Consider the following 12,186-nt stretch of genomic DNA (forward strand, 5'->3'; position numbering starts at 1 on the left):
ATATATATATATATATATATATATATATATATATATATATATATATATATATATATATATATATATATATATATATATATTCTTTGAGATTAAGGAACAACAATAATATTATAACTTGAAGCATTAATAAAAATGTTGAGCCTTTACTTGTCTTTTCTAAGCTTGAAAGCAATTCTTGTTTCGTCAAGATTGAAAGCAGGCCACTCCTGTAAGTGCTCATAAATTGCATAGGAGTAGAAGCCCGAACAACCACGAAGCATTATGAACCTAGAATCACACATTACTTCATTAATCAACTTTAGATTATGTATTAACAATGGACATTGTTGTTGTTGTTGTCACTGATAATTAACTAATTACCTTTTGTCAATGTTTAAAGGAACCAGCTTGCCCTCGAGAGAGACGTCCCACTTCCTGGTGAAGGATACCTCAACTTGGTCCTCATTTTCAACCATAACTTGGAACTCTGTTCCTTTGATGCTGCAGTCACGTATGACAATGTGTGAATTTAACTTCTTGAACAAACATGGTTACAGTGGAAAGAAGAAATGAAGGAAACGTTAAGCTATAATTTGTGGTACGAGTAAAACAAAGAAAGACATACACATCAAATGTACCACTGGTTCCTGTACTTGTCGGCGAGCTCCAGACAAGGTCCCAATACCTACATGAAGTTGAAAACATATTACTGCATTACTAGGAACACCAAATGAGGTTCCTTAATCTGTAAAATTGAACACAACTTTCTAAACAATACACATATACATATATACCCTCTGTTAGATTCTTCATTCAAAACTTCAAGCACGTTGTCGATGTTATTGTACTGTATTCCAGTCACAATTCCCCCAGGATTTGATAAAGTGACTTTTAGTATGCCATTTTCCATCACCACCTGCATATGAATTTTCGTTACTTTTAAGACTGCTGGGAAAATTTATAAGAAAAGACAAAAGGGCAAAGTTTTAAGTACATGATTATCTTGAACAGTAAGTTGCACCCCCAATAACGGCATGGTGTGGTATTTGCAGTGAACAAGTGAGCAATGAAAATCTGACAGATTGAAAGTGGTTTAAGAGAATGGCTGAGAATATTTATCTCATAATGCAAAGAAAGAGTGACCTTTGAATATATATATATGGTAGCAATGGCTGGTTTTGTGCAGAGTTTGGAGAAAAACAGCCTGTGCTTATGTTGTACTACTCAGCAATGTGCCAACAGAAAAATGGATAGTGTGAGGGCTGAAATGAATTGGAATAGATAGCTTCCTTGACCTACAGAGAAAGCATTCTTTTGAATCTCTTTACTTGGTCGCCACAGTTTTGTGTATACGGTTTTTAGATAATGGCGTACGAGTGAAGAAACAGTCAATATATAGAAGGATAAAAATAATATAGTGTTCTATCAATTTCTTGTTTTGGTTTCCTTCATTTTTTATTAGGTGATTGAATGATGTTTTGAACAGCATTCTCCCTTTACCACGCACTTTTGTTCAGGTTTTAAATAATTAAATAATATATATATATATATATATATATATATATATATATATAGATATAGAATTCGAATATGTAAAGGTCTATGGGTCATCTCAGAAAAGATAGTGTATTAAAGCATAAAAAAAAAGAATATTATATATATTATCTATNTATATATATATATATATATATATATATATATATATATATATATATATATATATATATATATATATACACACACACACACACAAAACAACAGGAGTGTGGTTAGTTTCTGTCAAAGCTGAAAAAACTAAGAATTTTACATCAGTTTAAATTTTATTTTACATTGTGGCCAAGTACGAAAGTTAATTTATAACATTCTTTTTGGAAATTTCAAACAATATTCAATTGTCTTGTTTTTTTATTGTTCTAATACAAGCTAACTAATGATAGAATATGCTTTATGTGTCTCAAGATTTGTCAATTTAAAAAGATGGTTTTGATTCTGCCGTTTTCTTTAATTTAATGAATGTAGTCCGTGAAATCCATTAAATGAGGTCTAAAACATTGTGTTTAAGACATAGCAACTAAATGCTGTATAAAATTTTTGGAAAGCAAACAAACTTCACACACATTTATAAGTATATTTTTGTTTGATTTTTTATCAATTGAAATGACATTTTTTATTTATTTTTTGTTTTTAGTTTATCGATCAATTTGATTTTTTCTTTTCTAATATTTTTTAATTTGATAAAGTTGAAAAAGATTGTCGATCAAGTCGGAAGAGGTTAACAAATTCATGGTTAGTCGAAGACAACAAAAATAAACTAATAGATATTTAAATAAAATAAAAAATACCTTGAACAGTCATTACAACAAAATATTTCAACTGAGATTAAATTAAAAATATTTAAATTTATAAAATACTTAAAATTTAATTAATATTTTTATACAAATCAATTAAATTATTTTATTCAAAACACAAGAGTCGATATAATGAGTAGAAGAACTACAAATCTGAGGACCATCATTCGAATTTGATGCCCTTGCTAATGTTAGTAACTAATTTTTCTTGCTTTCTCATACAACTAACTCTACATAGCTTACAGTGGATATTTATCCTTGAACAATATACCCGTGCACTTGAAAGGTGGATGATTTAGTCAAACAAAAACATCATGTGTGCTTTCAGAATGCTCGTGAATATCAAACAAAATCCAAATAAATACACAACGACAACAAAAGATTACAGAAAAAAGAAAAAAAATATATATATAAGATAGTAGAACGCATACAATGTTCACAACAATATAGTAAACATTTTGTATGATGATTTACGTCCCAAGGTTAACTTAAATTCCTTCACAAGGTGGGCCTTCCAAACGAATATAATCATACATGATACCTTGGAAGGGACTGGTGCATCTTGGTTGCGTAAAATATATGGTATTTGTGCCATCAATAAGAAGAGAACCTGGTATATTCACATTGTAAAACCAATAGATTCCGTGAATTCCATGTCTTGCAATTGAGTTGTCCCTTCCTATTAATCCAGTGGTAAATAGGGGTCGCGCAGTATTGGGATCATTTACTCTAATCTTCACCACAAGGCATAATGTCACCACCAGATTCTACAAAGTACTTATCACAACCAGTGAGGATGTGTATGTGAGAAAAAAAGTAAGGGAGCTTACCTGCAATTCAGCTAATGTTGCAGATGCAATTGCAACTCTCAGTTTGTATGTACTTCCCTTAACCACGCTTCTGACTTCGAACTTGATTTGCCAGGTGGTCCCTTCAAGAGTGTTATCCTCTTTTTTCCTGCAGTTTCACATGCTTAAAAATTTGGCAACATACATACCCATCTTATAAAAATGATCAATAATCCATAAATCAGACCTCGGAGCCTGCGCATAAAACCAGTCCTTCGTATAGTCACTAACACCAACTGTGTAAACCAAATCTGCATCAGGGTACAATTCTGTATACCTTTCCCACAATCCATACTGCCTGAACCTACAAGTTGAGCAAAGAAAAGGAAAATCTGAGAACAGACAAACCGACATCTCAATGAAATATTTTCATTACGCGTACAAGGATAAAATGCACAGTTGGGTAAAGATTTTAGCGTTTTCACCATTTCGTGTTCTGATATAGCATAGTTTCACAATTAAGCATTATATGGAAAAACAAAAAGAAAAACTGATCAACCAGCTAAGAATGATCAGAGTAATATGCTCCTAATAATACAGAATAGAGCTAACCTGTCTGGATGGTTGATAAAAAGCCTATTAATGTATTGGGGATTGGGATCAGGAGCATAAAATTCCGCAGCAGATCTATCAGGAATACCTATTTCCCACAATGTAGGACCATCTCTTGGAGGCTCATATACAAGTTCACCCAATTCAGTGTAGGAACCTGCATCGCAAATTTATTAAGCACATAACTCAACTTTATTTTGCAAGATGGCAAACAAACTTAACTTTGACGAAGCTTAGGAACCTGGCGTTATCTTCATAGAATCTACAAATTTGTAGTCCCCAACAAAGCCAGGCACCCAAGCAAAAAGGTTATAGTCGCCTGGACGTACATTTCTAATGGTAAAAAATCCATTCTCATCCGCTCTGGTCCAGAATTGATAGTCCTGTTAGGTGTAAAAGTCAAGTAATCTTCTGGTAAGGAGTTATTTTGGGCACGCACAATAGCATTCTTGTAATTATATTGATTTTCATAATTTGTGCTTTGCAAAATAAAAGGAAAACAAGAATATGTCTCACGTAGTCAGCAAGATCACTTTGATCACAATTACAGATCCATCCACACACCAAAGGTGATAAAAATTACAAAAAGAAATTATTCGAGGTACAAACTACAAACTGCTCATGCAACTAAAATGCTAGTTATCCACAACTGTGAGAAGAGCACCTTGCATTCTCTTTGCCATGACCCTGCATCTCCAGGTGGGGCCAGGCCAACATAAGCACCATTTGCGGATATTAAGTCTGTGCAGATGTACCTACAATTTTGAATAGTTTCATAAAATTTGCCAATGCAAGAAAAAAAGAATCATAATCTTGCTGCTACTCAGAAGCAGCTGATGAATTATTCAACTAATTATTGTTTTACATTTCTCACCACAACATAAAGTACGCGACAACCTTCTTTTTTTCATATAACAAAAATAACTAAAAGCTTTTAATAAAACAAATTGTAGCTTTGATGTAACCTGCACTGGGCCAAAACAAAATCGCAGAGTGCACTTCAATTAGGAAAAAGAAAATTGGAATATAGTAGGAAACTTTGCTTGTACTCCAAACACAGTAAAACACAAATCGCAAAATGCAACATATAACCCTCAGAATAAACTAGGAATTTCTTGCATGCTTACTTGTCTAAGACAAGTAATCTGCCACTGACGTTGCCCCGCTGATCCGATTTTAAAAAATCCTCTGAAGCTGGGAAATGATATGGCCAACTTTGAACTTCATTCATCATCTGATTATCAATTCGAATTAGCCTTTATATGATAATTACTAGATCCAACTGTCTATACTAAATTCCTCTTAACAAAAGCACATGAGAAGCATGGGCAAACCTGTATTTTTGCATCCTCCCATAACCAAAGTGGGTCGTCACCAACTGGTGCAGAATTGAGATAAATATATACAGGACCGAAAACCTTCTTCCATGATTCACCACCTCTAATTTTAGGCACCAAATCCTGTCCCGCATAGTGACTACTAAGAAACATCTGATGATACCAATTTAATAAACATGTCAACAAGATAACATATTATGATAGCCTTGTAGGAAATTCTTATCTTGGTCTAAAATTTAAATTCATTCACTTACTGCAAGTGTGGTGGGGCCTACGTGTGAGGTCAAATTTTGTTTGAGGGGTCCACCAGAACGAAACTCATCACTAGGTGTGATCTGCCAGAAGCCTACTGGTGGACTGAAAGATATCCACCCATGAACTTGATTATCCTTGTTTGCACATGAATAATGATACTTGTCATCCACCTGTGGATTAGATTGAATTCATATAAAAACCCAGTGAAAGAGTTCATACAAAATGCATGCATAGGAAATCATCCTACCCCCTCTTTAACATTAGTGGAGGCTCAACTTGCCAGATCAAACAACTATGACTTGCGTGTTTGGACTTTGCTTAAATTTTTTAAATACAAAGTAGTTTAATCAGTTTAATGAATTCATTTTGGAATGTGTAAATGTCTTCCTAAAAGTAATTGTATAAGAATGTATTTTGCTCTGGATGGAGACAAAATTACTTTATCGTTGAACTACTAAAATGATATAAAACAAATTCAGGAAGTAATTTGGCTCCTTCCCCCGACCTCCCAAAGAAAATGGTTAGTTTCAGTTGCTTTTTGCCACTCCGGTTACATGATATTAAAACTTTAACTGAAGCCGGTTACAAAAAAGCAGTTGCAGATTCCTTTATTCTCCTCGAAACAATGTTCTCCTTGTCAAAATTTAGGAACAGAATGTCTTATATGTAATCCTGCTGGTTTAATGGAATACATCATGAATAAGTTTATCATAGCTGACAGGCAAAAGAGAGACAACTATTCTAAGTAGACAACAAATATGTTAATGAAAGTATGAAGGGGCAAAGTGACAGTGTAAACCACATGTTGGCTAAGTAACACTCGCCAAACCACATGAGGGAAATTAAGTTTAACCATAATCTACAATAATATTTAATTACGCAAGTAGGGACATATTGTAAACTTTTGCACCATATGAGCGGGAACTAACATTGAAGCAATCTGAAGAAGCAAAGACTACTACAGTAAAATACAACTGGAAGCTTTGAAAAAAATTAAAACAATTTCAGGAAACATTTGCAACAGATACCTCTCCTTGCAATTGTGGGTCTTTGGGATTGGTTAGTAGGACAGCTTCTGCGAAGCCCAAGGTTTGGCATCTTCCAGGTAACCGATCTTCTGGATAAGGAAGAATTCTTCGCCTATTGTCTGCCATAGCCATGTATTGAAACCTACATACTTCATTGTTAAAGTGGATGAAAATCCAAAAAAGAAATAACCGTTCCTATTTATCTATCAAGATAATCTCAACTGATATGGCTATATTTGTGAAAGAAACTGACATTTGGGATAACAAAATTATATGTAAGTCCAATCAAATTATTTAGTAATTATCATTTTCACCCAAAAGGGTTCTACTAATTTGTGTTAAATATGCAAATACAATTAACAAGTACAAAAGAATGACAAACGTAATCAAACTTTTTTGTCAAAATGATAGAATTTACTTGTCTTTTCTTAGCTTGAAAGTAATCCTCGTTTCACCGAGATCAAAATCTGGCCATCCATTTAAGTGCTCATAAATTCCGTAAGAGTAGAAGCCAGATGAACCGCGGAGCATTATAAATCTGAAATTGACAATCCACAAATTTTAATCCTATAGCTATCAGTAAAAGAAGCCAACTGATACGCAAAATTAAAGCCAAGGACCTTTTGTCAATATTTAAGGGGACAAATTTTCCCTCTAGAGAAGGATCCCACATTCTTGTGAAAGAAAGCTCCACCTGTTCCTCATTTTGAACTATAACTTTAAAACAAGTTCCTTGAATCCTGAACCATAACATCTTGAGTTTGCATGTGCTTAAAATATTATCCTTTGAGCAATAATAGAAATGGAAAGATTGCAAGTAGACCATGTAACCAAAATAGAGGGTTCAACAACTGTTTTACTTATGCTCGTGTGACATAACTTCTCCTAGTTTAATTGCAAATTCGTTGGCAACCAGTTTATTTCTGATCAAGTGTGACTCAACCTCTCCCAATATAATATCAAACTCAAATCAGGGAATGCATTTGAATAAATCTTTATTGAGAAATTGAATTGTTGGAATAGTATCAAAGACACCATGAATTTACAAAAGAAAGTAGTATTGTCATACACATCAAAGATCCCTTTGCTTCCTGGCGCACTCCAAACAAGGTCCCAGTACCTAAAAATTCAATTGAAAGACAAAATCAGCTCACGGCTTCAAAAAATAAGAGCTTCCTAAGATTTCTCCACAATGAGTAAGAAGAATATTTTTGTCTTTCTTCATAATACGGTTCTCCCCAAGACAAATCTGTCAATTGAAGTGTGTGTGGATGTGAGGAAGAGAAAGATAAGAATTATTCATCGCTAGGGGCGTATACCCTCTATTAGATTCCTTGTTTAGAACTTCAAGCAAATTGTCAACACCATTATATCGTATCCCGGTGACAATCCCACCTGGATTTGATAGCGTAACCTGGACTATGCCATTATCCATCACCACCTGCACATGCCAAGACATTAAAACAATAACAAGAAACTAAAACTTAACAGTGTGGCTATACGTAAAGCTGTCAAAGCTTCATTAATGCACATCCTACATTCAAACTTAAGCTACAAGAAAAAAAGAAACATACAGTAATTTAACTTAGATGCTGAAGTCTAGGCACGTTGCACAAACTCAAACATAACAAGTCTTTTCAAGGCTTTGTGGCAGAAGCACAAATAAGAGAAACAGGTAGAAAAAAATGCACATGCGTCAAACTTACATGATGATCTTGGATGTGCAACCGTACCCCTGGGCCGGACATGGTGAACCCTTGTTTTTCTTTTAACTAGCTTGCAGATAACAGATGAATCTAGTTAAGAATTCCGTCAATAAAGTTTAAAAGAAATGGAATGACTTAGGGAAACAGAACCTGATCGTATCAATTTCAAATTTTCAATTACTTTACATTTCTATGAAATGTAAAAACAGTTGCAACCAGTTATAATGCTTGAACTTCTAATTATGTCTACATATTTTCCGATACCTTAGTTTCCTGTGTCAACAAAAAAGTAAACATCTTAATTACAAACATGACAAATTGATGAAAATGAAATGATCATTTAGCTTCTTCAGAAGCGATCAAATAGGGTTATTCACAACCAAATATACACAGTGAGGGAAATTTCAAGAATATATTTAAAATAAAAATATATATCGAGAAATCATATATTTCATGAATTACGATCGACGAGGATGAATGGTGGGGTAACCGAGGGAGACGTATTGGACGACGATGGAATTCGACGGATCAAGAGACACGAATCGCATACCTTCAGAGTGTGAAAATCGCCTTATCATGAACAACAACTCTATCGAAAGTGCATAATAGGAAACAGAGTTTTGGTTTTAGAACAGAACACTACAATACATCGTAATTGCAGTTATTGTGTTGATCCCAAGTGTCACCAAATAATAAGTGTATGTTTTGAACTATTTTAATATTTTTACAAATTATACGAAATATAGTAAATTGGTTACAAATTTTATTTATATCATGTTTTATTAATCTACGTTATTATCTTCAAGATAATTTGTGATAGGAAAAATATTGTGTAACGAAAACGTTTTTTTTTTTCAATGACAACGCTACGTGTCTGTTGTCTCTTAAAATCTATGCCGAGGGTAATTTTGAAAACTTGAAGATATGAAAATTTGGTTTTGCGCTTTCATTTTTTATTCTTCTTTCAGGTCTTCTCTCCTAAAGTCTCGTTTAGAATTACGTCATCTCTTCCAAATGTCTTGTTTGCTCTCTTTGTTTCACGTTTTGACCTTTCTCTTTGTCTCACTTGCTCTCTCTATTGCTAATCTTTGTTTCGAGTTTTGTCCTTTGTCTTCATTGACCTCCTTCTCGCTTGTGTTGGTAAGTAAAAGCTCTTGAACTCTACTCTAGTTTTTGAGCATTTTTGGAGCATTTTTTGTTTTCGTGTTTTGTCAACCCTAACCGTCTTCTCCACCATTGTTTTTGGTTTATGATATAAGTGCAGGTATAATGGCAGCCCAAAACCCAAAAGTAAGTTCAAATTTTGTTATTTTTTTGGTAGTGTATTTTATATACTCGCATTGTTAATTAATAGCAATGTTTTTTTAATCTTGTGTAGTGGCGGGTTCAAATATCTCTAGATTCATCAACCATTGTGCAAATGAATCACGTACTGAGAGATGTTCATCTACATCGAATTGGGATGACACCACTTCAATAAAAATGGAGATTCATAATGTAAACCACTTCAATAACATATCCAATATAATTGCAAAATTATAAATTATAAAACTTCATGGACCAATCATGCATCTTCTATATATTGAACGAAATAGGTATAATTACAGCGTCCTATCCTATAATTGTCCAATTCAAAACTTAATACATTAATCAGTCCTTTTTTATTCTAAGAACTACATTTCTGGTGTACGGTGTCCTAAGCGCTTGACTCTTATAACGTCTTCTTGATCCAATCCTAATATACGTCTTCAAAGGTGATTGCTTGTTGGACATTCCTCCTTCTTGGTTGTTGGAGATTCCACCCTGTTCGTTGTTGGACATTCCACCTGGGAAAACAAAACCACTGTTAGTGAATGGTTCTGCATGTCCCGCACTTTGTTCACCATCATCATTACTTGTTCTTCTACCCTTCTCTTACGCCACCTCTGCCTCTATGACATTCACCCTCCTTTTAAGTTTTTCAATAACAGATTCCTGCTCCTCTAGAGTACGCATCAAACTTTCACGGCATTTTCTTTTTAGCATTTTTTTTGTTGATCGTTGCTCATCCCTCCTTTTTGTTGTTGGTTGTTTTTCCTTCACATCCTTGTTATCATTCATTGAACAACCAAAATCATCAACAACATGAACCTGAAATTTAACAATATATAACATGTTATATAACTACAGTGAATATATCATAACATTCACAAGTCAAAAAACACAACACATACAACGTTTGACGATGTTGTCTCCAACATTTCTATTCATCCAATGCAAGATCCTTGGAGATTTCTCTATTGCACCTTCGACCGGAATGAAATGCTCACAAAACCATACCTAAAAAACTTGTAATTCTTATAAATTACTCATAATGAAATAACAAATATTCAACAATTTATTTTTCAAATAAATAAATAACAAATACCTGCAACATGTAAACACAACCATCAACATAAACATTGGTTGTAGTTGTACCTTTCTTCACAGCATCCAAAGCTTTGCTCAAACTTTCTAACAAATAACGATACACTAAGCTACCCCGACAGTAATTACTCAAACCACTTAAGTTGTCAACAATTTCAAACATTATAGGAAACACTCGTCCACTACGATCTGGAAATAAAATCTCACATATCCCTACCAATATGTACAAGCTACAGAAATGATCACAAGGTATGTTTCTTCAACAAGAATTTGTAAATGAAATTCAAATCTTTACTTTCCTTACCTAAGTATTTCACACATTTACTTCTACCCATTGTATCCTTTAACTTTATACTATCACCGTCTGAACTCAACCCTAATCCTAAACAAAATTCTTTTTCAATCATATTCACTACTTTGTCTCCAATTACAAAAGCACTGCTCAAATCCACCCATTTCGACAATAACTCAATATTTTGTTAATAAACATAATTTTACCACTCAACTCTAAAAACCAAGCAAATGGAGTCTTCGCAATCACTGACCGCTGCTTCTCTGTCAAATGGTCATTCAAAGTACAAACGTACTTGGTAGAAAATTAGTGACGAACGGTCAACTGCTCAACCAAAATAACAGAACTCTAAACACCAAAACCAAAAACACAAAACCCAAACCAAGAAGAAGATAGTGGAAAAACACATTTACCTTGTTCAAACGAAGATACTCACTGGAACTTGTCATTTCGAACACCCACAATGATAAGGAACTGCAAAAATCCACAACGAGAGCAAAGACGCAAACGGATGGAGCTTTTTTGTGAAATGAAAAAAGAGAAGCTTCTTTACTAATGAAACAGGATAGGAATACAATTGGAAATCTAATTTTTTGAATCTATCTTCATTTTCGAGGACAACTTTTTTAAAAAAACAAAAATTAAAAAGGACCAATTGAATGTTGACAATTAATGTTATCAAATGTGTGTTAAAAAAGGTTGTTAAAATAATGGGACCCATTGTATAAATACTATAAACCAACTTAAAATGCTCACAAAAACCAATGTAAACAAATATTTCTGAACTTAAATAAAAAAGAATTTCAATTTTTTATTTGAAAACCTCTAACTCATGAAAAGGGCTAATAGAATTCAATAGTTGGTAGGGAATTAATTTTCTTAAGCATATTGGCAAGAATTTGATTCTCTAATTATACATTACATTAATTTTTAAAAATAAAATTTACTTTAATGATCTCTACATATTGGGGCATTAATCAAATTTACAGAAAAATAGTAAGCACGTGCGGATACAGGATGGAACATTCCAAAACATTTGGTGACTAACACATAAACAGTGTCATTCAAGTGATTAGTTTGTCTTCATCGTTCCTTGCTTTTATATCCAGATATTCTGGTACCCTTCAAAAGGAAGATCAATAACATCACTGTTTTGAATAGTCCATCGGAATCCTTGTATCATCTAAGGAGGTCGGACTTGCTCACCTAAGGGATCCTTATTAAAGGATAAGTCATTATAATTTAAATATAAATTTAACTCTTATATTTAATCAAATTAAAAAATTAAATATTATATATAAAGATAAATATTTAAAAATTTATTTTTTGATTGAGAACGTTGTATTTTCTTATATGATTAATTAGTACATTATTTCCAAAAGATTATACTGATGACCGAGCATAATTTATTAAACTGAACTACGTACTATATTAT

The 12,186-nt window shown here is 33.2% G+C and overlaps 2 protein-coding genes across 4 annotated transcripts in view; both read right to left on the reverse strand.

The window, feature by feature from the left end:
* The window catches only part of LOC106761455 (rhamnogalacturonate lyase B-like), a 4,434-nt gene extending 2,973 nt beyond the window's left edge, over positions 1-1,461 (reverse strand). The window contains exons 1-5 of one of the 2 annotated variants that reach the window (XM_014645008.2): positions 974-1,461; positions 774-895; positions 605-664; positions 361-480; positions 148-267 (exon numbers count right to left, since the gene is read on the reverse strand). In XM_014645008.2, coding sequence (XP_014500494.1) covers positions 148-267; positions 361-480; positions 605-664; positions 774-895; positions 974-1,015 — 464 coding nt within the window. In that variant the 5' untranslated portion in view covers positions 1,016-1,461. Of the gene's footprint in view, positions 1-147; positions 268-360; positions 481-604; positions 665-773; positions 896-973 lie in introns of those variants that run through there. The other variant, XM_022780749.1, reaches the window with a different exon arrangement.
* A 1,052-nt stretch (positions 1,462-2,513) lies between these two features.
* On the reverse strand, positions 2,514-8,732 carry LOC106762503 (probable rhamnogalacturonate lyase B). Of its 2 annotated transcripts, none has more exons than XM_022780750.1 (16): positions 8,604-8,732; positions 8,054-8,326; positions 7,667-7,788; positions 7,417-7,467; positions 6,968-7,087; positions 6,766-6,885; positions 6,348-6,489; positions 5,319-5,489; positions 5,062-5,217; positions 4,855-4,961; positions 4,392-4,482; positions 3,969-4,110; positions 3,728-3,884; positions 3,363-3,479; positions 3,158-3,284; positions 2,514-3,094 (listed from the first exon to the last, which is right to left on the reverse strand). In XM_022780750.1, exons 2-16 carry the CDS (start codon positions 8,093-8,095, stop codon positions 2,816-2,818), a joined length of 1,944 nt encoding a protein of 647 aa, XP_022636471.1. In that variant the 5' UTR covers positions 8,096-8,326; positions 8,604-8,732; the 3' UTR covers positions 2,514-2,815. The 2 variants fall into 2 exon arrangements, with proteins under 2 accessions (XP_022636471.1, XP_022636472.1); XM_022780751.1 differs by having other exon boundaries at positions 2,715-3,061.
* Between the last annotated feature and the right edge of the window lie 3,454 nt (positions 8,733-12,186).

This window comes from Vigna radiata, chromosome 5, assembly GCF_000741045.1.
Source record: "Vigna radiata var. radiata cultivar VC1973A chromosome 5, Vradiata_ver6, whole genome shotgun sequence".
Classification (NCBI taxonomy): Eukaryota; Viridiplantae; Streptophyta; class Magnoliopsida; order Fabales; family Fabaceae; genus Vigna; species Vigna radiata.